The 27,660-nt window shown below is 43.8% G+C and overlaps 2 protein-coding genes across 2 annotated transcripts in view; one reads left to right on the top strand and one right to left on the bottom strand.

Moving 5' to 3' along the window:
* Positions 1-21,321, top strand: part of LOC132501665 (uncharacterized) — a 32,466-nt gene extending 11,145 nt beyond the window's left edge. The window contains exons 3-4 of the mRNA XM_060117334.1: positions 6,759-7,161; positions 20,710-21,321. Coding sequence (XP_059973317.1) covers positions 6,759-7,161; positions 20,710-20,963 — 657 coding nt within the window. The 3' untranslated portion in view covers positions 20,964-21,321. The remainder of the gene's footprint in view (positions 1-6,758; positions 7,162-20,709) is intronic.
* Positions 9,367-12,095, bottom strand: LOC132501954 (probable RNA-binding protein 46). The gene is given in 3 exon segments (XM_060117734.1): positions 9,367-9,456; positions 9,458-9,570; positions 10,700-12,095. Coding segments are annotated over 3 exon segments (1,599 nt in total).
* Positions 21,322-27,660: the final 6,339 nt, after the last annotated feature.

Here is a 27,660-nt window from a genome sequence, read left to right as displayed (position 1 = left end):
GCAAAAGCATCAGAGTACATCCAGAACTGTCTGTAAATGACAAAAGACTTAAAAATGACCATGGTTAAAGATTTGGTGAAAGTTCATAATAATGCAATTGACAAGGAAATTTAGTTATTTCTGAGATATAAATTTTAAAGTAATAACTAGAATTATGACTTATAACATTGTACTAGAGCATATAAGATTTTTAGAAATTTCATGTAAGCAAATTTGCTTTCTAAGAAAAAACTCAGCAATATATTATGGACATCTCCCCCATCAATTTACACAGTGCTTTCCCCTTTCTATGCCGGTATGGTACTCCATAATATGCTGCTATAATTTTTTTAACCAATTCCCATGATGATTAGCACGAAGGTGTCTCTGCTGTGTTTTGCTGTGACAAATGATGCCGTAATTTCTTGATGGATTTGTCTGGGAGTGGGGCAGAAAGTGGAAGGAAAAGGGGTAGTAATCTGGAGGATGTCGAAGAGCTGCAAGCCTAGTTTTGGATGTGATGGTAAGCACCTCCAGAGTGCAACTGGATGCCTTGGAAATGGGGTGAGAGTGAAGGAGGGAGGAAGTGGAGAGGGCAGCAGAGGAGGTGGGACAATGCCTGGACCCATGGGCAAGCTCACCCACCCACCATCTCACTCCTTTTTAGGCAACCAGTAATTTCTATCAGTTACCAACATGGTATTAGAGAGGCCCATGTTAACTCATCTTTTCCCAACCTAGTGCCTTACCAACTAGCTCTTCTATGCCTTAGTTTGGAAAGGTAGGCTGAGACCAATCCATGGAGGGCCTTTACTTCTGCACCAAGGGGTCTACAGCAATCGGGGGGCTGTAAGTGAACTTACAGTTCTTCAGTTCTCAGGTCAGAAGTTGACTTTGCAAATACCGAAGTGCTCTTAAAGAGACAAACAGCACAATTAAAGAACAGCCAGCCTTGGGAAAGAACACAATATATCACCTGTCTGGTTGTGCTTCAACTCAGTTGTTTATCTCCCAGGGGTAGCCCCATTCTATTCATTTAATTCCACATTCTTTGTACTCTTTAACTGTCCATAACTATGTCCCCATAGCAGCTTCCCTCCTTATAGCCCTGCTGGTTCCTTCTTTTTTTGTCTTCCTTTCTTCCTTCCTTCCTTTCTTTCTTTCTTTTTACCATCGGTGGATTCATAATAATTATAACACATATGATCTGTATATACTAAACTACACATCTAACTGCAATCTAAAACCAGCTCCCAAATAACAAAATGCTGCAAATTCTAAATTTTGTAGAGTATTACTGGAGCCTTTAATTTAATTAATTCAATCTTCTGTGCAGGGATGACCACATAGGAGGACTTTCATTCCCCTTCCTTCTATTGTTGCTCACCTTTTGGTTAAAGCATGGCTCTGCTTCCCAAACCTCCTCTAACCTGCACTCTGTTCTTGGGTTCCCTTTTGGGCAACCTGCCATGGGGCTTCTGGTTGACCTGGGGCCTCGCAGGCTGTGTTACTCAGTCTTTGTTCTTAGGACCAAGTAAAGGCAACTCTTTTTGCTGTTTCACACAGGCTGCTATTTGCTGAAAAGCCTGAGCCCACGGAGAAGCCCTTTAAGGCTTCGAAGAAGGTGCTGTCATCATTCAGTACCTTGTTTCTGGAATCAGTCTCTTACGTCTCTCCCCCTGCCAGCCTTTTCCAATGCCTCTCTGCAGACTTGTCTCTCTCCCTGCCAGGGCTTTCAGCCTTCATTTCCCCAGGAAATGATTTTCTCAGTCTCTCCACAAAAGCCCAGGAGGAAAGGAACTGGCCTTTCGTTCATAATGAGCCACAGTGTGATGAAGGAGTAAAAGTTGTCCGGTGTTGATATAAATGCATTTTCCCACAAAAAACAGCCGCTGCTGTCACTGGAGCTGGGAGAAAGCTTACTTTGTTTGGAACAATCAACGATAGGGTTAGCAGAAAGTCAGCATGTCAAGGAGTGACGTAGAGTATCTAACCAGATGAGGAAATGAAGATCCATTTATTTTAGTCATGGTGTGTATGAATGGGTACGTGTGCATGTGCATGTGTGTGTGTGTGTGTGTGAGAGAGAGAGAGAGAGAGAGAGAGCGAGAGAGAGAGATTTCTTTGTAAAGGAGCTAGTTTCTGAAATGGGGAGGGCTGGGCTCCAAGGGGATAATTAGGATTTTAACAGCTTACTGTGAGTGGAACATTTCATTTCTCTAAGTACTGAGAAGTGCAGGCTAATAGTTATCCCAGCCATTAGTTATTCTGCCAAAGATTTCTATCAGACTTAGACATTCAGATAGATGTTCGAACCAGCACTACGGTCAGCAGAGACCTGTAAAGACTTTGCTGGAGGAAATCAATCTGTACCCAATGCATTATCCAGGCATGTTTGTTTTTCCAATTCATAAGTCATTTTGTTGTCAGAGTAGCCTTTTTATTCCTCTTAACTTTTTATTGAATTCTTCAAGGCGGCTGTTCCAAATCCTTTTCATTTTTCTCAAAGAACTTCTGACCTCCCCCACCCCCATAGATGACCTCCACACCTAGTTTACTGAGGGGGTCAAGGCCTCAGCTCTCCACTCTCTCAATTTGATCTGCATTATCATCCATCCTTTGCTTTTTTCCTTCATTCTTTCTACATATTTCCAAAGAAGCCACATCCTATTTTTATTCCCAAAGCTAATCTTTTCTGGAGTTCTTGATTTTACCAGTAACTCCCCATCTCCACCTCCATCAACCATTATCTCCCTATTTCTGGCATCTTCAAGATCCTGTTCTCTTCTAGCTCATTGAAAACATACCCCAATGTCTTGACTGCAAAAACCTATAGCATGACTATGCTTTCCTATCAGAATCTAGGCTCTAGTCAATTTATCTGGAACCACAATTTCTATTAAAACTGGCCTCTCGTAAGTCATCAGTAGACAGCACATCCAATGACCTCAGTCCTTGACACTCCTGACTATGGGCCATGCTTAGAAAAGGGGAACAGTGAAGATTTGAGAGTGAGAGGGACATAAATGAGATTCCGGAAGGGAAGGGCAGTTTTGCAAGCAGTCATTTAAGAGGTAAAGCTGAGTCGAACACACCAGGCCCTTGGGCTTTGTTCTTTTTGTGGGGTCAGAGCAGGCAGAGTTGGCTCCCAAGCCCTACTGTCGGAGCCAGACAGAAGGTCCTGTCCATCCTGGTGGGCTTGGGTTCAGCACTGCTTTGGCAGAGGAATGGCCGTGTGGCTTTTGTTCTGGGGATTTGAACAGACATCCCAGAGCCCACAGGGAGGTTTCCCCTTACTTTATGGACTTAGGCATATTGCTAATGGTCACCCCAAGTGAGCTTTATCTAATCTAAAGAACCCAAGTTACTCCAAATCCAACACTATATCCAGGAGTGGAAGACAACTTAGATGTTCTCTCTTTCTTCGGATTCTTACCACGGTTTCCATAACACCATGCTCTTCGTGCCTCTCACCTTTCTCTCCCACTGGCACGTCAATTGCATGTGCTGTAAAAGTCAAAACACTTTAGGCTCCCACAAGTTAAAACGGCAGAGCCACAAGATGGAAATAAGCTGTCCCCTGAAGTCACTTCATGAAGGATAGATGCCTGGAAGAATCACTCTACTCCTGTTGGATTTTGTGTGAACAAGAAATAAACCTTCTGTTATATTAAGCCACTGAGCTGTCGGGGTTTACCTGTGACTGTAGCCTGGTCTATGTAGCTACAAGAGCTTCAATGCCTGCAGGGGCCTGACCAGGAGGCAACTGAAATGAATGAAGTAGCTGAGAGCCTAACAGAGAGCAAGGACTCGGGTGGGGAGGGGACTACCCTGACTCTGGGACTAAGCTTGTCCCATTACAGGGGAAGGGCTGCTGCTCAGATCTAGCTCATTCTCTTATGGGATACTTCGGAGCCAGCATTGCCAGGTCCTAACTGAATATTTTCTCAAGAAAAGCTGGGAATCTGGGTTGATGTGAAGTCTCCCAACTTTTTAAATGCTGGCAGTTCATACGGATTAAAAAACCAAAACACAGACATCTTTGCTGTTTCCTAAATGTCTTAGGTATGTTTCTGCTTCAAGGTTTTTGCACTTGCTGGCCCTTCTGCCTGGAATGTTCTTCCTCTAGGCACCTGCAAGGCTTGTTTCTTCTCCCATGCCTTTGCCCAAATGTCACCCTCTTGGCTTTTCCCAACCACCCTCTTTAAGACCACAACACACTCTCCCTCCCACCTTATACTGTCTCCTCCTTCCCTGTTTTTTTCTTCTCTATACTATTTACTACCTTCTAAATAGATAGTAACTTAAAAACTTTTTGATTGATCTGCCCATTCCTACCATTATGATCAAAGTATACGAAGGCAAGGATTTTTTTGTCTTGTTCACTTTTGTATGCCAAGTGCCTAGAATAGTACCTGGGACATAGAAAATGCTCAACATTTATTTGTTAAGTAAATGAATTTTTAAAAACACCCAGTATGTGGGTCAGATGATGCATAGTTGGAGATCTGATTTAGTTCATGGGTCATGAGTTTACAACTTCTGTTTTAGACCCTTACTGAGAAGTCCTTGGAGAAAAGTGCCATTTAGAGCTGCAAGCAGTTTCCCACCTCCCACAAAGTAGATGTTTGATTTATTTTGTTCTGGGAAATAAAACACAAGGAGTTTCAGGAAAAGTCTTATAAATTCCAGGGAGTCCCATGCCTGCCTGTATCTTCACAGAATACTATTTCTCATCTTGTCTCTGCTCAAAATCCTAGAATTGTTCACAGCCAAATTTCTGTCTCAGTCCTGGTGTGGGGACCAGTCGTGGTTCCCATAGTTACACCAGCCAATACATTCCCTTTTGCCTATTGAATTGGTTTGAGTTGGGTTTCTGTCCCTGTGAATGAGAGTCCTGACAAATTTAATGTGACTTTGGGTGAGCTGTTTCATGTTTCTGAGTTTCAGCTTCCTCACTTATAAAAAGGATGGGGTCAGATTAGATAAGCAGTAGAGCCCTTTCCAGGATTTTAACATTTCAGAATTCTAACACATTTAAGGTCACTGATCTATGGAGCCCAAACATTTGTGACTGTGGGCAAACTTGGTTCACTGGAGCCACATGCCACTCTTGGCCCCCATTTCCAGCAGCCCCTCTGACTGTCTATTGCTCCCACCTCCTTTGGGGGGTTGGTTTTTCTGGTCACATGTTCAGGACTTGCTCCTGTTGGTAGAGTCACATGCATTGTCCTTCTAGTATCTCCAGATATGTCCTCCAACATGATCCTTGTGGACACATTTTTCTTCTTCCTGACCCCAGCTCTTATTTGTCTTTTCCCCTTTCTTGTCCCATGCCTCACTAAAGTCACATTTACTTAATCTGCAGCATTTAGACATTTTTAGATCTTTCATGCCCTATTGTGTGTCTAGACTGTTCTTCCTTTTACTGCCTCCTTCCATTTTCCTCTGGGTTGGGTAGGAAGCTTACTTTATCAACTCAGGTTAGAAAGCTACATTATTTCTTTAAATCATCATAGAGTCTGCCTCTGAGTCCCCATTTGGCAGGGCTGGAGAGAAATTCAGTCTTCGTCATTATTAGGGATACCTCCCTTCATTCTAGAGTCAGGCAAAGGTCTTGGGGCTCTTATACAGAGCAAAACATTTGGAGGGGTCCCCCCAGTTCAGGGCACGTTGGCTACTGTGGATATGCTCTTTTCCTAGCCCACATGGCAACCCGGTATCTTGTAGCTGCTGGACCACACTTGGGCATGAAAATGATAATAACAATAAAAACAACAACAATGTTTATGGAATGTTACTAAAGTACCAGGGACTCAGTAGTGCTTTACAAAAATAAGTTCATATGAGCCAACTGCTCTTTAGCCTAGAACATACTTTTCCCAGATAACTCACAGTTCTCCCTCATCTCCTTTAAGTCTTTGCCAAATATTATGTTCTCAATGAGGCCTATCCTGACCACCTGCCTCTGTGCCTCATCCCCTACACTCACCATCCCTTTTCCCTGCTCTACTTTTGTTCCCATAGCACATTCTAGGCTATATGATTTACATACTAATAGTGTTTTCTGTCTGCCTCCCCCCAGTAGAATGTAAGCTCTAAAAGGGTAGGATCTTTATCTGTTTACTTCTATCTCTCAAGCCCCTAGAACAGTACCTAGCATATAGTTCAATAAATGCTTTGGAATATGTGATTTTAATTTTCATGGATGAGGAAACTGAGGCACATAAAGGGAAGCAGGTATCCCATGGCACATAGCCAGCCAGTGGCAGAGCTTGAGTTTAAGCCCAGGCCACCTGATTTCTTTTAACCACTTTGTGGGAAATGGGTACCCCAGACCCCCAGCTAGCCTCCTGAGGTGCATCATTCCTCCCAGAGGCCCTGCCGTATACCTGGGGCATTGAGAGTACAGTGTGGGTCCCAGTCCTCAATGAACCCATGAATCTCCCTCTTCCTTCAGCTCACCCCCCATTCCCTTCCCTAAACACTGCCCACTTCCAGACTAATAGAATATCCTCAAGGAGATGAAAACTTTCATTTAGGCCAGGAAAAGAGTTTATCTTCTGGAAACACCACCTTTCCACTTAGCAAGTGCTCTTGAGGCTAAGAAATACAAGGATTGGCCACTTCCTTGGAATGAGGAGGTGGGGTACCCAGAAAACAAAACAGAATTAGCTTTGTGTGTGAGTGAGTGTGTTTGTAATGAACATGCCTTTTATACCCTGAGCTCCCTTTCCCACACCACTGCAAGATCGTCTCTTTTCTTCTTTTAATTCCAGTTCCCAAGTCCAGCCATGCTACAAATACCTGCTGAAGCCCCTCTGAATGGAACAGGCCTGCGCAAAGCCCACCCACCTGCCGATGCAGGGGACACGGGTTCGTGCCGTGGTCCGGGAAGATCCCACATGCTGCGGAGCGGCTGGGCCCGTGAGCCATGGCCGCTGAACCTGCGCGTCCGGAGCCTGTGCTCCACAACGGGAGAGGCCACAACAGTGAGAGGCCCACGTACCGCAAAAAAAACAATAAAAAAAAAGAAGGCTGAATGGAACATGGCTCAAAGGAAGAAAAGAGAAGGGGAGGGGACTCTGTCCCGAGGGCCCAGAGCTCCGAGTCCTCCAGGCACAGGCGTGGGAGAGCCAGACCCACAGGAGAGGCTGGGCAGAGCCCCCAAACCCGGAGCAGGTAGGTCTGAGGAACCCCGGGAGGGTCACATTTACTGGCCTTCCTTTTCCTCTCGTGTAATTTGGGAGGTTTGGGGAAGAATTCCCTGACAGGATTGCCTTGGGCAAACCACACCCTTGCACCTCATTGTTCTCATTTTAAGGGGAAGGGGTCTGCAGTAGGTACCTCTGAAATGCTGTGGTTCTGAGGCTGATATGAGGCAGGAGGTGCCAAGTCTCATGAAGCCAAGCCATAAAGTAGGGCCCCCAGAGGTGGCCACACCGCTCTCTCTGGACCAGTGGTTCCCAAACTTGAGGTGCATCAGAATCCCCTGGAGGACTTGCTAAAGCAGACTGCTGGTCCCACTCCTGGAGTTGCCTTTTAGTAGGACTGGGGTGGGGCCTGAGAATTTACATTTCTAACGAGTTCCCAAGTGTGGCTTCTGCCGCTAGTCTGGGGATCACGTGTTGAGCATCACTGGGAGCATTGCCCAGTTGGGGGAGCCCTCTGAGATGAAGGTCACCTAGGTGGAGCACAGCCAGCCAGGGTTGCAGCCTTCAGGATGCGTACCTCTCCCTCCTACCTGTAGGGGGCAGCATGGTTCTGCCTCAGCCCAGCAGAAGCTCTGGGATAACTGCTAAATTAACTCCTGAAAAAATACACCCGTTTCCTGAAAATCCTAGATAGATTCTAAGCCTCCCTTACGGGCCTGGATCTGGGCCCTTGGCAGGGGAGCCCCTTTAATCTGAGTGTGCCCAGCCGGGGCTGGCTAGGGCTTTGCTACAGAAAGAGAGCAGCTCTGCTAACGCTGGACTCCCGGGGCGGGGAGTGTGATTCATTCGCCTGAAGGCTCCCACTGCTGGCAAAGTGCTGGCTCAGCGTCAGGGGCCAGGAAATGTTCCACAGGCGAACAAATTAAGACCCTGAATATTTGTGCAAGAGCTGGTGAAAGAGAGGGGCAGAAAGTGATGGAATGAGTTTTAAACAGGGTCAGTCTATCGGGGCACTGACCATTGTTTCGGAAAGGAAGAGTATCTTCTGAAGTTGGCTGATTCTCCCCTGTGAAACTGCGCAGGGCTTCCCAAAGGCTAAACCAGCCAGCAGGGGGAGACTCTACATTTGCTCCTTGGGCTTTTAGCCCTAAGCAAGCTATCCCCCAGGCCCTCTGCTCTTATTTTTTTAAAAACCCACTGTACTGAGAGATGCCTCAAACTTTTATTTAAAACAAAGTTATTTTTTTTAGAAGCATTGTATATTTAATGTCAAAGAATTTGAATTCAAGTACAAAAATTAAACAACACATGATTTCAACATTAAAAACCATAACACTTATTACTCAAAGAACTATACAATGAATATCAAAAACACAAATGGAGCATACCTATAAAAACCTTAAATACATTAACAGCAAAATTATAATTATTTCTACAACAATTATTAAGTAAAATATTTATAGTTATTTTCAAGGAGCACAATGGTAGATTGCTTTTTCTTTAGTACTGCATAAAATTTGCATCTTAATCTTTTTGCCCTTCATTTCTTTCTACATAATAATTAGATGCTTCCGTTTATATAATTGGTCTAATTGCTAATACAGATAGTGATCCTTGGTAATCAAATCTAGTGTAACCATTGTCTGCAAGTGCTTTAATACTTGCAAAACTCTATTTAGCAAAGTTATAATGAAAAAATTTAATGTAAACTTCTGGGTTCTACTGACCACTCAGGAATCAGAAGTTATTTAAAATCCCAAAAGTTTAAAAAGAACAGCAGTTTGTTATACCTTTATCAAGAGAAATCACTGAGTAACTTTTAAAACTTAGCATTTTTACAAGTTTTACAACTGTAGATTATTATGAATTGTGACTGATATTTACTATGTTGAAATAAATATATAATTATCATTTTAAAACCAAATGTACAAACCTGATTCTAAAATAAAACAGTATTTTATTTTATTTTATTTGTGGTACACGGGCCTCTCACTGTTGTGGCCTCTCCCGTTGCAGAGCACAGGCTCCAGACGTGCAGGCTCAGTGGCCATGGCTCACGGGCCCAGACACTCTGCGGCATGTGGGATCTTCCCAGACCGGGGCACGAACCCTTGTCCCCTGCATCGTCAGGCGGACTCTCAACCACTGTGCCACCAGGGAAGCCCAATAAAACAGTATTTTAATTTGCATGCTTTACAAGGAAAGTTTCATACTCCTGTTTACAATATTTTCTTCAGAAGGATGAGGCCTGATTGGAGATATATAGCCGCTGTCCAACATGGCTGCCATTAGCAAGTGATACTGTTGGTGACAAAGGATAGATAGCTTGGATAAGAATAAAGCCTTAAAGTGTAAGGAAGCACACTGGGAGTCCCAGAAGAGAGAGTAGCACTAACAGGGGAAAGACTATTTACTGAACTGTGACAGAAATTGTAGTCTGTAAATAAATACATAACAATTATGCTTCACATCTTTATGCTTACAAATTTAATTCAAAGAGACAAAGCATTAAAACTATAATCACATAATGTTCTAACATTCAAAATCCTGATAATCTTATATTGCTGATAAAGACTGTTTCAGCATTCACTGCATTGCAAATCCTGATAGTTTCATCAGTCAGTATTAAGTAAATTTTCACTGACACAATGCTTCAGAGATCTTACTAGAATGCATTCTTGGATATCTGTTTCTTGGATATCTGTTAATTGTTTTTTTATGATCACCAGAAAAGGGAATCTCTGATGTCTCTTGCTCTATCCACAGTGAAGCTCCTTTTAAATGTGGTACTGACACTAAGGGGTCGTCCATGAAGAAAAGATATAAAACAGTGAATTCATATTTGCTTCTTTTTTGAAACTGTATTAGGTATCAAACCAGCAGAAACACTTACCCCTGGACTGAAAAAACTCTCTAATATTTCATTATTTAAATACTAACGTAAACATTTATACAACCCAATAAACCAATTTAACATTAGAATTCTACTGGTACCATAAAACAGTAAAATGAATCATCTTTATAAAATAAACTTCAAGAAACTATTATCAACTTACAGTACAGAAAAATCCAAAAATTAAACCAAATTATTTCCTTAAAAACCAACATTTGAAATATTACTGTTCCACAATAAACATTCATCTTACGCATCAATAATTTCTTGCTTCATTAGTTATAATGTTTATAGATGTGTGTGAGTACTAAAGACCAAATCTGTAAATCCTGTACTTTCCAAAAACTCAACTATGTTCTTTGGTGTAGTGTAAGCCAAGGGTGTGAAAATGACTATGAAGTGATTATTTATAAAATGTACGGTGTTTCTAGGAACAGAAGAAATTAGGTCATTTAATGCACAGGTAAAATTTTTTCTATAGTTTCCTGGTGCTATAAATGAGGGCTAAAAATGAATGTTAACTTAGTGTTGTCATGGGACTTAATATTAAGCCAACGGAAATGAGATCCACTGCAGGAGAATAAGCTCAAGCAGCATCAGAAAGGACCTGTTTATTTTCTCCAAATTCTTCTACATAGGTCCAGGCTGAAGAGATTGTGTCCCCTGTCCAAACGAAGTAACGTAAACTGGGCTGCCAGTTCCTTTGCATCTTCCAATGTAGTACAGAATTTGTCTGGCATGAAGTAACTCTGGGATGCATTTGCAATAGCAGGAATAACGATTTTATATGCCAAGAGTACTTTCCCATCTTGACTTGTTGTTGAATATAAATAATACTCTGGTCGTGCCCAATTATTTTTGTTGCAGTAATAATCCAAATGCATTACTTCAGAATTGAAATGATTGGATTTTAAAGAATACATACTAATTGGAGTAAGCTTTGTTCCAGGAAAAAATGGATAAGCGCATCTTTCAATTTCAGGGGGGCTTGGGCCATGCTGGCCATTGAGACAAGCTGGAAGAGTTGGTGCCATGCCTGGAGTTTTTGGGTGGCTCTCTTCTTCGTTAGCAAACACAATCAGGTTTTCCAAATTGGGGCTAATCTGACCATTAAGATGATGTCTCCAAGTGTTTTCTTTATTTACAGGTTTTCCCAGTGTTACCTCAATACTTGCTCCATCAATGCATTTTCCATTCATAACAGACATAGCAGCCACTGCATCTTCTCGGTTGAAAAAGTGAACAAAAGCATAATCTCTAAGTTTCTTTACTCATTCAACTGCACCAGGTTTGAATTTATTGAATTCTGCTTTAATTGTTTCCTCTGTAGTTGAGATCGTTACTTTTCGAACATAGAGAACTTTAACTCTCTGCGTGGTTTCCTCATCAACCTCTTTCTCTGGGTCAGCCCAATCTACCTGAATGGTATGGCCCTACAGTTTGAAAGTTCCTGGAATTAGTTTTCTCCTAGCCATAGCAGCAGCTCTGTGAGATTCATACTCAACAAGCGCAAAACCGCGATTTTTGGTCTTACCAGTTGCGCTTGGGTAAACAATGACATCTACAACTCCTTCTGTAACTTTCTTCATTTCATACAAGATTTCTTCCTTCTTCTTTTCCTTCAGAATAGCTCCAGTAACTAATCTGCAATTATCCAAGCTTACACACACACCGAATAACTTCCCTGGTCGAATCTCATAATTATTAAGAATTCTGATGGCTAACTGGGCTTCTTCTTTTGTAGTACACATAACAAAAGCATAACCTCGATTTTCACCACTAAATTCCATCCTAAGTCGAAATTCATATATCTTTCCAGCTCTTTCAAATACAGGAACTAACTCATCTTCATACATATCATGAGGTATTTTTCCTACAAAAACTTCACAGCCTCTAGGTGGAAGTGGACCTTCCCAGCCTGGAGGCAGACCACCAAACTTCCTTTGCCCATTTTCTTGAACCATGTTGTATCCAGTCTTTTCCATCAAAGCAAGTAATGCTGCTTCATTCTGAGTACCAGTTTGGACTTTACTGCATCCATTTGTTCCATCTGTATTTTCTTCATTCATGGTTGCAGTTCCCCTCCGGTCTTCAAATGTTGGTCCTAAATGCCTGAGACCAATGACCACAAACCGCCGCCACCATTTCGGGGCCAGTCGGTGGGAGCGGGGGTCACCGCAGGGGGGAGGGGAGCCCACGTGGAGGAGCTTGCGAGGTCCTCACGCCTAGCCTGGTCTCCCTTTAATTTATTTTATTTTTGGCTGCATTGGGTCTTTGTTGCTGCACACTGGCTTTCTCTAGTTGTGGCGAGCGGGGGCTACTCTTCCTTGCGTGTGTGTGCTTCTCATTGCGGTGGCTTCTCTTGTTGTGGAGCACAGGCTCTAGGCGCACGGGCTTCAGTAGTTGTGGCTCGCGGGCTCTAGACCACAGGCTCAGTAGTTGCAGCGCATGGGCTTAGTTGCTCCGCGGCATGTGGGATCTTCCTAGACCAGGGCTCGAAACCGTGTCCCCTGCAATGGCAGGCAGATTCTTAACCACTGCGCCACCAGGGAAGCCCTCAAACTTTTATTTAGAACAAAGTGAGAATAAATAAGCAATACAAAACAAAAAAAAACTTCCAAGCTGAACGAAAGTTTTCTATGTGTGCAGCAAACAGAGACAGACAGCCTACCAAGTCCAGAGGTAGACTGCTCCAACAGATAACAACTCTCCCACTCAGGAAGCTGCCCGGCTAATAGACTTGCCCAGTATGGAAAAGGAAGGCATTCTGGGGACAAGGAAGGAGGAGCAGGGGCTCTGAGATGGGCAGAAGGTGTTTTGGGGGAAAAGAGAGAAGACTAGGCTGCTTGGAAAGGATTCCTCTTCCCCCTCCATCCCTCAAGCTAGGAGGTCAGATTTGAGCAGAGACTCAAGGCAGGGCCTGAGGATGATCACAACAGTCAGATCACCTACCCTGGTGTACTCAGTTTTCCACCAGCGGATGTCTGTCCAACCTCTAGATATTTAGATGTGAAAGTGGTACACGCAGGGAGCACTATCAGTAAAAGAGGCCTTCTGGGTGGTCTCTAAGGGGTGGGCCTAGGCTTGTATTGCCCCATTCCTACACTCTCAAAGTTCCTGTAGTGACCATAGTGATCATACCATGGGGCACGATCAGCATCTAAGACCAGCTGTAGATGTGGATCAGAGCAACCTCATGTGATGCAGCTGGAGGTCAACCCACAACAGATGATTGGAGCAAAAAATGACCCCTTGTTAGCAACATTATCTGTCCCCTGCACTGGTAACAGGACGTATCATTGTATGGCATCTTTCACTAAAGTGGTTCCTCGTGCTTTTTATCTCCCCTTCTCCAAAATTCTCCTCCTCTGTATTGTCAATCTTTGGTAGTGTCATAATTCACAAAATCACCTAAAGAAGAAATTTTCTAGTTATTTTTTGCTCTCTCTCCACCAACCACATTCTGGCCAAGCCAAGAAATCCTGATTATCCTCTCTCTTAAATAATCTCCATCCTCTCTCCTCCACAGCCACTAGTTTGTACACATCTGGATGGCTGCTGGCCTCTGTCTTCTCTAATTCCATCCTCATCACTGATTCTAGATGCTCTAAAAGTCATATTTGATCATGGAGCTCCCATGCTTAAAAACCATTGGTAGCTCCCCAGGGCCTGTAGAATATGAGGCTGCATTGCTTTTGGGAACCAGGCAGGGTATAGATAAATGAATGAGTGAATGAATAGAAACAAAGAGATGGGGAAGAGGAGTTGGGGGTAAGAGAGTTTTATTGAATTCCTGTCATGGGGGAGACCACCCACCGTAATCCTGTAAGCTTTACTATGCCCTGTAGTTGAATTCCAATCAACACAAGGGGATAAAAATTGTATTTAAAATCTTTTATTCCTCTATTCATGCCACCCCAGCCAGGCATGCTTCCAGTTTCCTTCCCCACTCTCCTTATAGATTCCAAAAGCACTTCACACTGCTTCCCTGAGACCCACATGAGTGAGAAATGAAGTGCCATGTGGTCAGCCCCGTGTAGCCTAGCAGACTGTCCCCCAGGGTGTCTTTCTGTAGTTGGTTGGGTGGGTGCAAAATTCTAACCAATTTTCCCTTCTAGCCCTGCCTAGCCTCTAGCTGGAGAGAAGAATGTGGTCTTAGAAGGGGAGAAATATTTCCTCTTTTAACACAGTCCCTTGTCTTATACTCACCTTAGAAAATGACCACTTTTTCTGAACACTCACACACAAACACACACACACACTGCTTAGTTTCCTATAAAAACTGCTGTTATTGTGTTTTTGTCCTTAAGATCTGCATTTTGGGGGTGGTTGGCCCTTGCTGCTGCACTTGACAGGAGCTGACAAGTAACCACTTTTGGGTGTCACAGATGCTGTGACTGGACTGTCTCAGGGATGAGGTGATGAGAAGCTGGTTTGGTGTTTGTGCACCCAGGCAACCGTCGTGTTTACTTGCTGTCTCTTTGGTAGGCTTCCAAACCAGCTGCACCACACCCGTTAACACTGGGCTCCACACTGGTTACTGGCGGATTGTCCTGCCAGTTGTGAGGAACTATTACTTTTCACTTGAGCAATTTGTGGTTTCATTGGAGGAGTAGTTTTAGAGAAACACATCAGAATTTCGCCTGACAAAAATCCTAAATGCCCAATGAGGCGGTGTCCTGGTTGGGTGTGTCCTGCTCCCAATCACACTGTCTGCTCCTCTGCTTGAGAGGCTGATATATATTTTGCTTATCAACCCATTTGGATCTGTTGAGATCCTACTGTGTGTTTGGCATGGATCTAGACCTCAGGAACCCAAAGATAAATAAGGTATGGTCGGCCAGGAGTGATAGCTAGGTGAACAGGTGAATATATTGCAGGGCCATAGGGCTAGAAAAGCAGGCAGAAGTAAAGTGCTGTGGGAGCACAGAGGAGGTGGAGGGCAACCGGGGACAGCTTGTGGAATGGAGGGTATTTGAGCTGGGTGTAAAAGGCAAAGAAGAACATTTGAAGAAGAACAGCACATGCCAGGTACTGTGCTTGGTGCTTTACCTCCATTGACTCATAGGAATGCTCACAACAGCCCTGTGAGAAGGGAACTATTATTACCCCCATTTTACAGATGAAGAAGCAGAGGCTTCGGGAGGGTAAGTCACTTGCCTAAAGTCACATACCTAGTAAGTCAAGAAGCTGTGATGTAAGATATTGCCAGGTGTGTAGTACACACTCAGTAATCATTAGATGTTATTATTTTATTATTATAATTATTTAATTTATTTATTTATTTTTTTGCGGTACACGGGCCTCTCACTGTTGTGGCCTCTCCTGTTGTGGAGCACAGGCTCCGGACGCACAGGCTCAGCGGCCATGGCTCACGGGCCCAGCTGCTCCGCGGCATGTGGGATCTTCCCGGACCGGGGCACGAACCCGTATCCCCCGCATCAGCAGGCGGACTCTCAACCACTGCGCCACCAGGGAAGCCCTATTATTATAATTATTAAGCCCAGGGCTACTGCCTCTAAAGCCCATGTCCCTGAGACAGTATTATCATGGCTCTAGCAGCATGTGAAAGAAGCAAGTGTCTGAGTCTTACCCTGGATCACTAAGGCATGAGTCCTTTTTGGTGGGATTCTTAAGGTTCTGAGTTAAAACTTGGAACCTTGCTAAATTATGAAGAAGGCAGACATGGTCTTTGGATTCCATAGGTCATAGGAGTACCCCTGACCCCCTTATGCACTCCTCTTCCTTCAGGCTGCTCCTTCTACTCTTTCCCCACTTCTGAAAAATCTATTTCTTGGTAAAGGATCAGACCATTCAAGTCCAAATCTTAGAACCTGAAACGTGGAAAAAGCCATGGAGATCATTTGATTTAGATCTTTGATTTTACAGATGCAAAAACTGAGGCTGAATTAACCAAGTTTCTTTTTGCTTCAAGAGACATAACCCAATTTAAACTATCTCAAGTGAAAAAGGGAGTTACATTAGCTTTCAGGGGTGGAACTAGCTTCAAGGGTGAAAAACAAATGTCATTAGTTTATTTGTGCTCTCTTTTTAATCTCAGATCTTTTGTCTCTGCTTCAAAATGTGATGTCTTCAATTGTTCCTGGTACAACTGGAATTCTTTTTTTTATGGTTGGTAGAGGATATGGCCAAAGAAAACCCCAGGCTACATCATTCCATGTTAGTGATTTCAGATGAAAGAGAGAACTTCTGCCTCCTTGTTTCAGTATATATAAATCCCAAGGAAAGACTCTGATTGGCTCAGCTTGGGTCACATGGCTACTTCTTGGACCAATCACTGTGGCCAACTGGATGTGTTGTGATGATTGGTGACCTGGGTGTCATGTTATCCCAGTGTGGGGTGGGGTGGGGATGGCAGGTATCATGGAGAGTGATCTTACCAGAATCATATGTGCCTTTATAGAGGGAGGAGGGTTGCTCTCACCAGAAGGGCAGTGAGGTAATCAGCCTTCTAGGTTCCCAGAGATCACCACTTCCTGATGTCTAGGCCTTCATGTAATCCCCTCCCCTTGAATGTGAGCTTGACCAAGCGACTCACTTCTAATGAATAGAATATGGCGAAAGTGATGGGATATTCCTTCTGACATTATTTTACTGAAGTCTGTGATTCCCCCTTTTTCCCTTGCTCACTCAGATGAAGCCAGCTCCCATGTTATAAGCTGCTCTATGGAAAGGCTCATGCGGCAAGAAACTGAGGATCACCTCTGGCCAATAGCCAGCGAGGAACTGAGACCCTCAATCCAATAGCCCACAAGGACCTGAGTCCTGCCAATAACCACTGACTGAGTTTGGGAGTGGATGCTTTCCCACCTGAACCTTGAGTGAGGGCAGCCCTGGCCGACTCCTTGATTGCAGCCTGTGAGAGACCCTGAGCTGGATGATCCACACTCACATTCCTGACCCATAGGAAATCTGTGAGGTCATCAATGTACATTGCTTTAAGCTGCTAAGTTTCAGAGTAATTTGTTATGCAGCAACAGAAAACTTAAACAGGGAGGAAGGACATTCAGCAGACAGAAAAAATACACAGATATCCGCTGCAGAACCTACTAGTACACAAAACACCATCATTGTTCTGGTTTCCGAATTCCTGAGCTTTCCTTCTCAGACTTTTCCTGCCAGTTCTGTCTTCCTGCCTGCCTGTATTACCCTTTTATTCTTCATAACTTTTATTTCTTTCCATTCTCCTTGCGTTTTTGAGAGCCAGCAGGAAAGGGAAAGGAACAGGGAAGAGACATATGTTGAGAAACTAGCAATAATGAGGGCCTACTATGTGTCAAGCACTTTGCAACCCACTTTCCATGACCGGTCTCATTTAGTCATCTCCCCAAACCCTATGAGACTGGTTTTACTAGTTCTATTTCATAGATAAGAAAATTGAAGCATGGGGAGTTGACATAACTTTCTCAAGATCACTTATCAGGAAAGTGGCAGTGATGGGACACAAGCAAAGCATGTTGGTTCCACTGTAGCACGCTGCCTCCTGGCATGCAGGTAATTGTTTTTATCCAATAATAGGTCCACTTGTTCCTGCTGATGGGGCACGGAGCTAACTCCAACATTAGGCCTTCATTCAGAGAGGGCTGACCAGTTTGATTGTACAGCTTTGACAGAATTACCCTGTTCTTTTCTTTCTGTGCCAACAGGTAAATTTCTAACCAGAACTGCTGCCAGCTAAACAGATCCCTTGGGGAAGGAATCCCTTCTTCACTCTCCAAGTCAGATTGCTTCTGTGTTAAGCCAAAGGCTGAATGTGCCAGGGAGGATGCAGTGCCACCTGCTCCCACGGGTGCCTGCAACAGCCCACCCCAGTGGAGAAGGACAACCAGGAATTTCGGGGCCCAGAGAGATTGTCCCAGGCCTCCTCACCAAGAAGCGGAAGCCCTCAGCCTTGGCTTCTGCCACAGCAAATGGGACACATGATGGAGTGGAGGGGTTCTATTTGCAGGTATAACTGATTCCTTCACCAAGATGGCACCATAAAGCCTCATCAGCTGAACAAGAGAAACCAAGAACAGAGACTAGACTGTAGGCCTAGTTTCAGAGACAGAGAAAGACAATTTCCCTGAAATGCCATTCTGATCCATGTGAGTCATAGCTGAACTGCCAAGGGAAGCATTTTTAGAACATCACAGAGGGGACAGTCATAGGCCTAAGCCTTTAAAGAACTACATTTTTTTAAACATCAACTGCTTTTTCCCTGGAGGGAGTCCTTCTAATAGGGAGTATAGAAATGGATAATTAATAATTGTGATATTGAGAAAGTGGCCTGAAAAAGGAAAAAAATTACATGGAACCAACTTCTCATCCAAGACATGCCTCTTCCCTCCCTGCTTTGCTCTGATCTAGGGATGCAGTGATGCTTAGCTCAAGTTTCCAGACCCCAGCTCTCACAGTTCTTACCAACTTACAATTGCATTTCATCATCAGTCTGATTTATAGAGCTGAGAGCCACATTTTATCAGGGAACCACTAACGTGGAAATGTATCACAAATTCTTTTTCCTCCATTTGTATTTTCAATATTCTGTGTTAATTACCATAATCTTTTCCTCATGACAAACACATGATGTATTTGTGCATGTACCAACATTGAGCACATACCTTCTGTGTACCAGTAGCCTAATTAGAAAAAAATGGGGGGAAGGAATTTGATGTATTAGGTTTGACGGCAGAACTGCCTCCACATTTCTGGACCGGTCACTCATTGTCAGTTTCCACCCTTTCTTTGAGTATTTCTCCCAGGCTCATCTTCCATCTCCACTGCCCCTGAATTCCAAGCTTTTTCTGTTCCTGCTCATTGGGCTGTTCTGCTGCCTCCTTCAGATTCTCCAAGGTCCCCTCTCTGCTGGGACTAGGACCTGCTGAGGCCACATCTTCCCAATACTGTAGCTGACCCCAGAATGGATGAGATACTTTTTGCTCAGCTCCCGCAGCTGGGGGTGTTCTTGTCAGGCTCACTTTCCAAGAGTTGCTAATAATGAGAACCGTCCTTGTGCACTTAGTATATGCTAGGCTCGTGCTAAACTCTTTATGTGCTTTGTTTTCATTAATCCTCACAGGAAGCTTGTCCCTCTTGTCATCCTCCTTTACAAATGCAAACACTGTGGAACAGAGATGTTAAATAACATGCCCAGAGGCGCAAATCTAGTAGTGGTGCTGGAAGTTGAATGCAGTCAACTGGCTCCAAATCCCCTATTCTGCGCCGTGATGCTATTGGTTGGTTCCAGATCTTAGCCCATTTCCTGAAGGGTCCTTTGAGTCCTAGTTGTTTGGGTCAGGTACAGCTGTATCATGAGATAAGACAGGTATTCAATAAATTCTATTGACGAAGCTTGTGTTGAACATCCATTGGGGGTGCAAAGCACTGCTAACTAGCAAACCTGGGGTGTGGGTTTTGGTGTGGAGATGAAGCATGCTAATCTTTCATTGAATGATTGGGAAGGGAATCCTTTTGCTTGCAAGTAGATCTGACCTGCGACAAAATTATGAGGTCTCTGTGTGTCCCATTGTTTGGCCCTTCTTGAACTCTGTTCTGTTCTGTCTTCAACTAAGCTGGCTTTTCCTTCTCCTCCACCCTGTACTTTCTCTCTGTGCTCTCCACCCAGCACTTCACTCAGAAATAGGTCACATGCGCCCCAGTGCATCTTTGTTGTAAGCCTTATCTTCAGATTATCCAGGAGTGCATTCTTTGTTTTGTGTGTGTGTGTGTGTGTGTGTGTGTGTTTGCAGTATGTGGGCCTCTCACTGTTGTGGCCTCTCCCGTTGCAGAGCACAGGCTCCGGACGCGCAGGCTCCACGGCCATGGCTCACGGGCCCAACCGCTCTACGGCATGTGGGATCTTCCCAGACCGGGGCACGAACCCGTGTCCCCTGCATCGGCAGGCAGACTCTCAACCACTGCGCCACCAGGGAAGCCCAGGAGTGCATTCTTTAACATTTATTTAGCCACCTGGCTCTGGAGAGGCCGTGATGAGTCACGGTGTCCCCAACTTCACTGAGCTTATACTTTGGTAGGTGAAGGCTGACATGAGTTCTTATAATAAGATAAAATGAAATGAGAATTCTGAAGGGGAATACATAATATAAGGTAGGACCCCAAGCTGATTAATAAAAGGCATTGTTATTTTCTGGGGTGATGGAAATATTATAAATCTTGATTGGAATATTGGTTGCATAGGGAATATATATCTTCAAAGCTCATCAGATTGTGCACTGAAGACCTGTACGTTTCTTTGTGTGTAAATATTACCTGAGTAAAACCTGTGTTTTGTTTTTTCTTCTTGCTTTTGTTTTTTTTTCTAAGAAATGAAAAAAGAATCATCAATAAGCAGACACAGAGTCATTCCCAAGTGCCATTTGCTCAGTCATCTAAGAGCCATTCATTCAGCAAATATTTATTGAGCACCTAATATGTACTAGGACTGTTCTAGAATCCATCAGTGAAGAGACAAACGTCCCTGTCTTCATGAAGCTTACATTTTAGCAGGACCCTTTGGGGGCAGAGGAGAGAGAGATTTCCCCTGGTCTGAGCTGGAGTGCAGGGAAGCTCTGATCTCAGATGGCCCAGTGATCCATGAAAAAGGGGGATTAGTGAAAAAGACTCACAAAGCAGGAAACAAGAAGTCCTCACAAGCTTCATAGCCTAGAACTTCTCTTTCAGGTGGAGCCCAGAGGAAGAGTCTGCAAATCTTCCAGCCCCAACCCCAGAGTCTCCCGGTGACTTTCGTGGGGCAGCATCCACATCACCTCCGACCAGCCACTCCATGGGCTGAGAAGACAGCGCCTCCACCAGAGGGCCTGGGCTCCCTTCCGGCACATCTGCGAACAGGGCGTGGGCTCTGGCCAAAGCCCCAAACCAGAAGGTGGAAACTTTTTCTGAGCACTGGGAGAGGCGGGGAGGTGTTGATGTTTTAGAAACCAAACCTGTGTCCTTAGAAACACGGCAGAAGGGCTCGGCAGAGCAGCCAGGAGTTGGATGGTGCTGCAGTGAATCACAGAAACTCCAGGGAAGAAGAGGCCATCCGAGAGGGGAGGCAGCCTCTTTTGAAGTCTCAAAATCTTTATTAAATAAAGGATCCAAGAGGCCTTGGTCATACAGCAAAGTTTAATAATGTTATATATAATAGAGGAAAATGAAGCAACATATAGCTATTGTTAGTTAAAAATGACCTAAGTGACATATAATCTTTGAATTTACAAAGATAGCACAACTTATGCAATAAATCATATTTGCAGTTATTCTTTTTTTCAGTAGCAACAATAAGATGATTTTACAGGGGTAGAGTTGGGGTTGCAGTTTGTGAGATAACATTTGTGAGTCATAACATTTCTCAGCTCTCTTTCCAATTTTTGCTCTTCCTATAACCCTTTTTTTTTTTTTGCATTTAGTTGACCACAGTCACATTGTCTGCTTTCTCTTCCATTTTTGAAAACATATATAAAACTTCCAAGTGATACGAGAACTTCATTTGGAAGCTGAATAAGTGAAAAGAATTAAATTCAGAAAGTTTCCTTAAACCTAAAAACATGGAAAACTTCAGCAATGTTACGAAAATGACCAAAATGCCCCAATGAACCGAGGAGTAAGCGAGCCTCCAAGTTCTTCCCCAGCACGTCAGAACCCTTCTCCAGAGGTGGTCTCATCCACTGGTTTGCCCAGTGCAGCATGCTGCACCGCAAGGGGAAAGAAACAGAAGAAAAGTCAGAGTTCAGAGAGATCAACACACTTTTGGAATTTGGAAAGCTGATGTATTTTTGCAGGAATTGTCAAATTTTTCTGTAAAGGTCTAGACAGTAAATGGTTCAGGCATTGCGGGTTACTGTGGGCTCCGTCAAAATTGTTCAACGCTGCCATTATCACAGGAATGCCGCCAAAGACAATATGGGCGTGGCTGTGTTCCAATAAATCTTGATTTACAAAAACAGACCATGGGTTGGATTTAACCCACAGGCCGTTTGCCAGTCTCTGGATTATTGGTTCCATGACAGCAGGCCAGAGACAACTCCAAACAGGAGTTGGGGAAGAAGGGCTGAACAGTGGGGTCAGGGACTGCTATGTTCACTAGCATTTCCTTTTCCTTATGGACATGTAGGTGGCCTACATTTTCCCAGCCTCTCTCATAGTTAGGTGGGGCTACGTGACTGAGTTCTGAATACTAGTGGCATATGAACGGAAATAAAGTCTGCTATTTTCAGGCCTGGGTCCTTAACAACATCCCAGGAGATCTCTGTGTTCTCACTTGCTCTTCCCTTATCTGCTGGCTGGGTACAGAGGATCTGGTGGAGAACTCTGAGACTCTGGAAGTAAAGTATGCCAAGTGGCAAGAGCACTTGGTAGAAGAAACCTAGGTTCCCCGATAACGGGGTGGAGCACAGCTTCCTTGCCAACACCCTTGAACTTTGACAGGAAGCGGGCATTAACTTTTTATTTTGCAAATCACTGAGAATTGGGGGCTTGTTGATAGAGCAGCCAGGGTTATCCACTGTAATACAGAATCCAAGGATCATGTTACTTTGTGGTACAGCAACCCCCCTCTGAAAACCCAGACATTGAATACAACATGCACTTTTGAACCTGTGGTGAGGGTGGGATTGAAATCAGCAGAATTTTTTGAATTTGGAGATTAAAACCAAACAGTCAGAACCTGAGATGCTGCCCTAACTGCAAATTCAGGAGTCTTTTAAAAGGAGTTTTCAAATGTTTTGTGTAAAATGAATCTATCTGATTTTCATAGAAGCTTTGTGAGCAAGGGTATTCATTAGAACTCTTCAGTTATGAGAAGCCGAGACCATTTAAGCTAGCATGAGTAAAATTGGGGAATTTATGATAAAAAGATAAAAGCATTTCCTTAGACTTGAGGATAGGCATAAAGCTCAGCCTCAGGCCAGGCCAGGCCAGGGTTCAGGAACTGGAAATCCGTCAGATTGTCTCTCAGCTCTGCTTCTCCCGGCAAGCTGCTCTGTTCTTCTGTAGCCCAGCTTCTTCTCTGGCCAGCTTCCTTTCTGGCCAAGCCCAGAAACTGAGGTTTCTCATTTCTTCCTTTCAAAAAATCAACCCATTCATCTGTCGATGGACATTTAGGTTGCTTCCATGTCCTGGCTATTGGCAATAGAGCTGCCATGAACATTGTGGTACATGACTCTTTTTGAATTATGGTTTTCTCAGGGTGTATGCCCGGGGGTGGGATTGCTGGGTCATATGGTAGTTCTATTTTTAGTCTTTTAAGGAACCTCCATACTGTTCTCCATAGTCGCTGTATCAATTTACATTCCCACCAACAGTGCAAGAGGGTTCCCTTTTCTCCACACCCTCTCCAGCATTTACTCTTTGTAGATTTTTTGATGATGGCCATTCTGACCGGTGTGAGGTGATACCTCATTGTAGTTTTGATTTGCATTTCTCTAATGATTAGTGATGCTGAGCATCCTTTCATGTGTTTGTTGTCAGTCTGTATATCTTCTTTGGAGAAATGTCTATTTAGGTCTTCTGCCCATTTTTGGATTGGGTTGTTTGTTTTTTTGATATTGAGCTGCATGAGTTGCTTGTATATTTTGGAGATTAATCCTTTGTCAGTTGCTTCATTTGCAAATATTTTCTCTCATTCTGAGGGTTGTCTTTTCATCTTGCTTATGGTTTCCTTTGCTGTGCAAAAGCTTTTAAATTTCATTAGGTCCCATTTGTTTATTTTTGTTTTTATTTCCATTACTCTAGGAGGTGGGGCAAAAAGGATCTTGCTGTGATTTATGTCATAGAGTGTTCTGCCTATGTTTTCCTCTAAGAGTTTTATAGTGTCTGGCCTTACATTGACAGATGAATGGATAAAGATGTGGCACATATATACAATGGAATATTACTCAGCCATAAAAAGAAATGAATTTGAGTTATTTGTAGTGAGGTGGATGGACCTATAGTCTGTCATACAGAGTGAAATAAGTCAGGAAGAGAAAAACAAATACCGTATGCTAACACATATATATGGAATTAAAAAAAAAAGGTTCTGATGAACCTAGTGGCAGGACAGGAATAAAGATGCAGACGTAGAGAATGGACTTGAGGACATGGTGGGGTGGGGGAGGGAAGCTGGGATGAAGTGAGAGAGTAACATTGACATACATACACTACCAAATGTAAAATAGACAGCTAGTGGGAAGCAGCCACATAGCATAGGGAGATCAGCTTGCTGCTTTGTGTCCACCTAGAGGGGTAGGATAGGGAGGGTGGGAGGGAGGCCCAAGAGGGAGGGGATATGGGGACATATGTATACATATAGCTGATTCACTTTGTTATACAGCAGGAACTAACACAACATTGTAAAGCAATTATACTCCAGTAAAAAAATAAAATAAAAAATAAAAAGGTTGGGATGTATTAATAAAAAGAGTAAAGTTAAAAAAAAAAAAATCAACCCAGACTGAGCCTGAACCTCCTGGTGCTTATTCTAAAATCCCAGGAGAGGAAGTCTGATTGTGCCTGGGTGAGGGTGGTGTCCACTCCCAGTCCAACCAGCTGTGGCCACGGTATATAAACATGGCCCATCCTGGGGCAACTCCCCATGTATGTAGACAGGGCAGATATGTTTTCCTCTTTTCATACGATTAGACATACAGGCAGGGCAGACGTTCCCACAAGGGAAGTGTGGCACGGAGACGTTAATGACTTTCTGAGAGCTACCCAGACGCCTCAGCAGGGCTGGTACCACAGCCACCCTTTCTCTTCATCCCATTGCTCCATCTCTCACCACAGGTATCCTGCTTTCCACACAACTTAGTAATGGCTTTTGATATTTAACAAAAGTATAGCCTTCTCCAAAAGCAGGTCTTGCTTTCCCCACTGCCCTGCCAAAGCTTTTGCTTGGTTTGTCATGACAAGCAGGAGTGGGGTGTGGGAGAAAGAGGCAGGAGGGCCCTGGGTTTCAGCACTGCAAGGTGCTTTGTAGACTAGAACGTTTGGAGAGCCTCTGGTATAACTCACGTCCTGGACTCTAGACTGAAAATTACCTAAGTAGTATGATTAGTACTATTTGTACTACAGTACTAAATAATACAATTAAATTTTTTTTTAATTGTACAAGTATTAATAGACCAGAAGTTCTGGTGGACAGGAATCTTATCTCTCAGTACCAATCTAACACAGTCTTTGATACCTAGTAGTTACTCAATACATATTTGTTGAAAGATTGAATGTACTTATGTTTCCTGAAGAAAAATTAGAGCGTACTGAGCAGCAAAAGGAAGACAATAAAATTTACACATAATCCCACAACTACCTCTTGAAATGTGTCCTTCATACATTTTTACAAAAATAAGATTTTATGGTACATACTATTTTGTTTGTTTCCTTCCTTCCTCTCCCTCTCCCCCCACCTTTCTTTTCTCCTTTCTTTCATTTTACAATATTTTCGGGGCATCACTTGTAGTGGCAGACTAGGTAAGATTCATCTTATGATCACACTTATTTATTGAAGCTGCTCTCCTTTAAGTTGTTTCCAGCTTTTTCCCTATTCTAAACAGGCTGTAATGTATTCCCTGGCATCTCAGTCTTTAGGCATATCTTAGACTGTTTCCTTGGGGTAAGTTCCTGGAAGTGGAATTCCCAGCTCAAATGGCAGATGCACTTTTGATGCCTTTGATACTTTCTGCCAAATGTCTTGCCAACCAGGCTCTCCAATGCACGCTTCTCCTAGCACTGTTTGAGAGTGTCTCTTTTTAAAGGTCTGATTTTTTAAAAGTGTTCTCTTCTGCTTTATCAAATGCTTTTAGGAAGCCTGTCTGTTCTTCCTGTCCAGGTGAGACTCCTGACCGGAAAGACTGGCCCGGGCATCTTGGTGCTTCAGGAGGCTGTGTGCTGGCAAGTCCGTGGGAAGCTTGTCAGGAGGGCTTTGATCTGGAACAGCCTCTTGGCCCATCAGCTGCCCTTTGCATTTCAGAAAAGGAACAGAAGAACGGAAGTCTCAGTGTCCACACCCTCTGAAGCTTGCAAAGTGTTGTTTGACAAGCAGAGAGATTTCTTTTTACAGTGTTTTCAGCAGAAATTGAACCCTTTTGAGACCAGAGGCCACAGGATACTATGGCTACAGGTATGTCTCGTTGATCAAGTGAGTGTAGCGTGAGTCTGAGGACCACACAAGGCTGCCACCTGGCTCCTTCCCACATGGAATGGAGGTGAGCCTGAGTCCTGCTTGGGCCAAAGCCCTAGATGACCAGGCTTATCACCAATGAACTGAGAGCCAGAATGTGTTACGCCTGAAGACAAAGCCTACATCTTTAAAAAAATTTTGTTAACATCTTTTTTGAAGTATAATTGCTTTACAATGGTGTGTTAGTTTCTGCTTTATAACAAAGTGAATCAGCTATACATATACATATATCCCCATATCTCCTCCCTTTTGTGTCTCCCTCCCACCCTCCCTATCCCACCCCTCTAGGTGGACACAAAGCACTGAGCTGATCTCCCTGTGCTATGTGTCTGCTTCCCACTATCTGTTTTACATTTGGTAGTATATATAAGTCCATGCCACTCTCTCACTTCGTCCCAGCTTACCCTTCCCCATCCCTGTGTCCTCAAGTCCATTCTCTATGTCTGCGTCTTTATTCCTGTCCTGCCCCTAGGTTCTTCAGAACTTTTTTTTTTTAGATTCCATATATATATGTGTTAGCATACGGTATTTGTTTTTCTCTTTCTGATTTACTTCACTCTGTATGACAGTCTCTAGGTCCACCCACCTCACTACAAATAACTCAATTTCGTTTCTTTTTATGGTCAAAGCCTACATCTTAAAGCACACTCACACTGAGGATAATTTAATCATCACAGTGACCAAAATCAAGGCCACAGAAACAGTTCATAACATGTATGAGGTGTCCTAGGTCACACAGCTAGTAACTGGCAGTTTTAAAAGGGGGAATCAGTCTCCTGAACCTTTATTGTTTGGCTTTCCCACTGCCCTGTGCTGAATATGCTCATCCTCTCTATCCCTGATTCCACCATCTTCAACAGAACCAACTCCAGAATGAGAACGCTAGGTCCATTTATTGAGTGCTTACTGCCAGGGTGACTGGTGACTTTCCAAATGTGGAGGCTCCATCAGCCTGGATCTTTGAATGAAGATGATGCAGAGCCCAACACTCTCCACCGACCTGAGATAGACACGTAGTGATGAGCATGATGTAAACCTTTGTGTTTTCAGTCACTAAAACTCAAGGGCTGGGCTTCCCTGGTGGCGTAGTGGTTGAGAGTCTGCCTGCCGATGCAGGGGACACGGGTTCGTGCTCCGGTCCGGGAAGATCCCACATGCCGCAGAGCAGCTAGGCCCGTGAGCCATGGCCGCTGAGCCTGTGCTCTGCAACGGGAGAGGCCACAACAGTGAGAGGTGAAGTTGAGTACATTAAACGCATTTACAATACGATTTCCCCACACACATTCCATGAGGCCGTCCTTTCTTTGCTGGGGGCTTGGTTAAAGGAAGGGTCTCCTCTCCACCAGAGACCCATGTGTTTTGTAGTTAAAGAACACCAGGTTTCTCCTTGAACTCTTTCTTTGGGAGGCCAGAATTTCAACTACATCACTGAGCTTTGGAAAACACGACACTGGCCCTCAGATCAAACCTGAAGT

The sequence above is a fragment of the Mesoplodon densirostris genome, chromosome 14, assembly GCF_025265405.1.
Source record: "Mesoplodon densirostris isolate mMesDen1 chromosome 14, mMesDen1 primary haplotype, whole genome shotgun sequence".
In the NCBI taxonomy this organism is placed as follows: Eukaryota; Metazoa; Chordata; class Mammalia; order Artiodactyla; family Ziphiidae; genus Mesoplodon; species Mesoplodon densirostris.
This window is presented reverse-complemented; position numbering and strand designations above follow the sequence as displayed.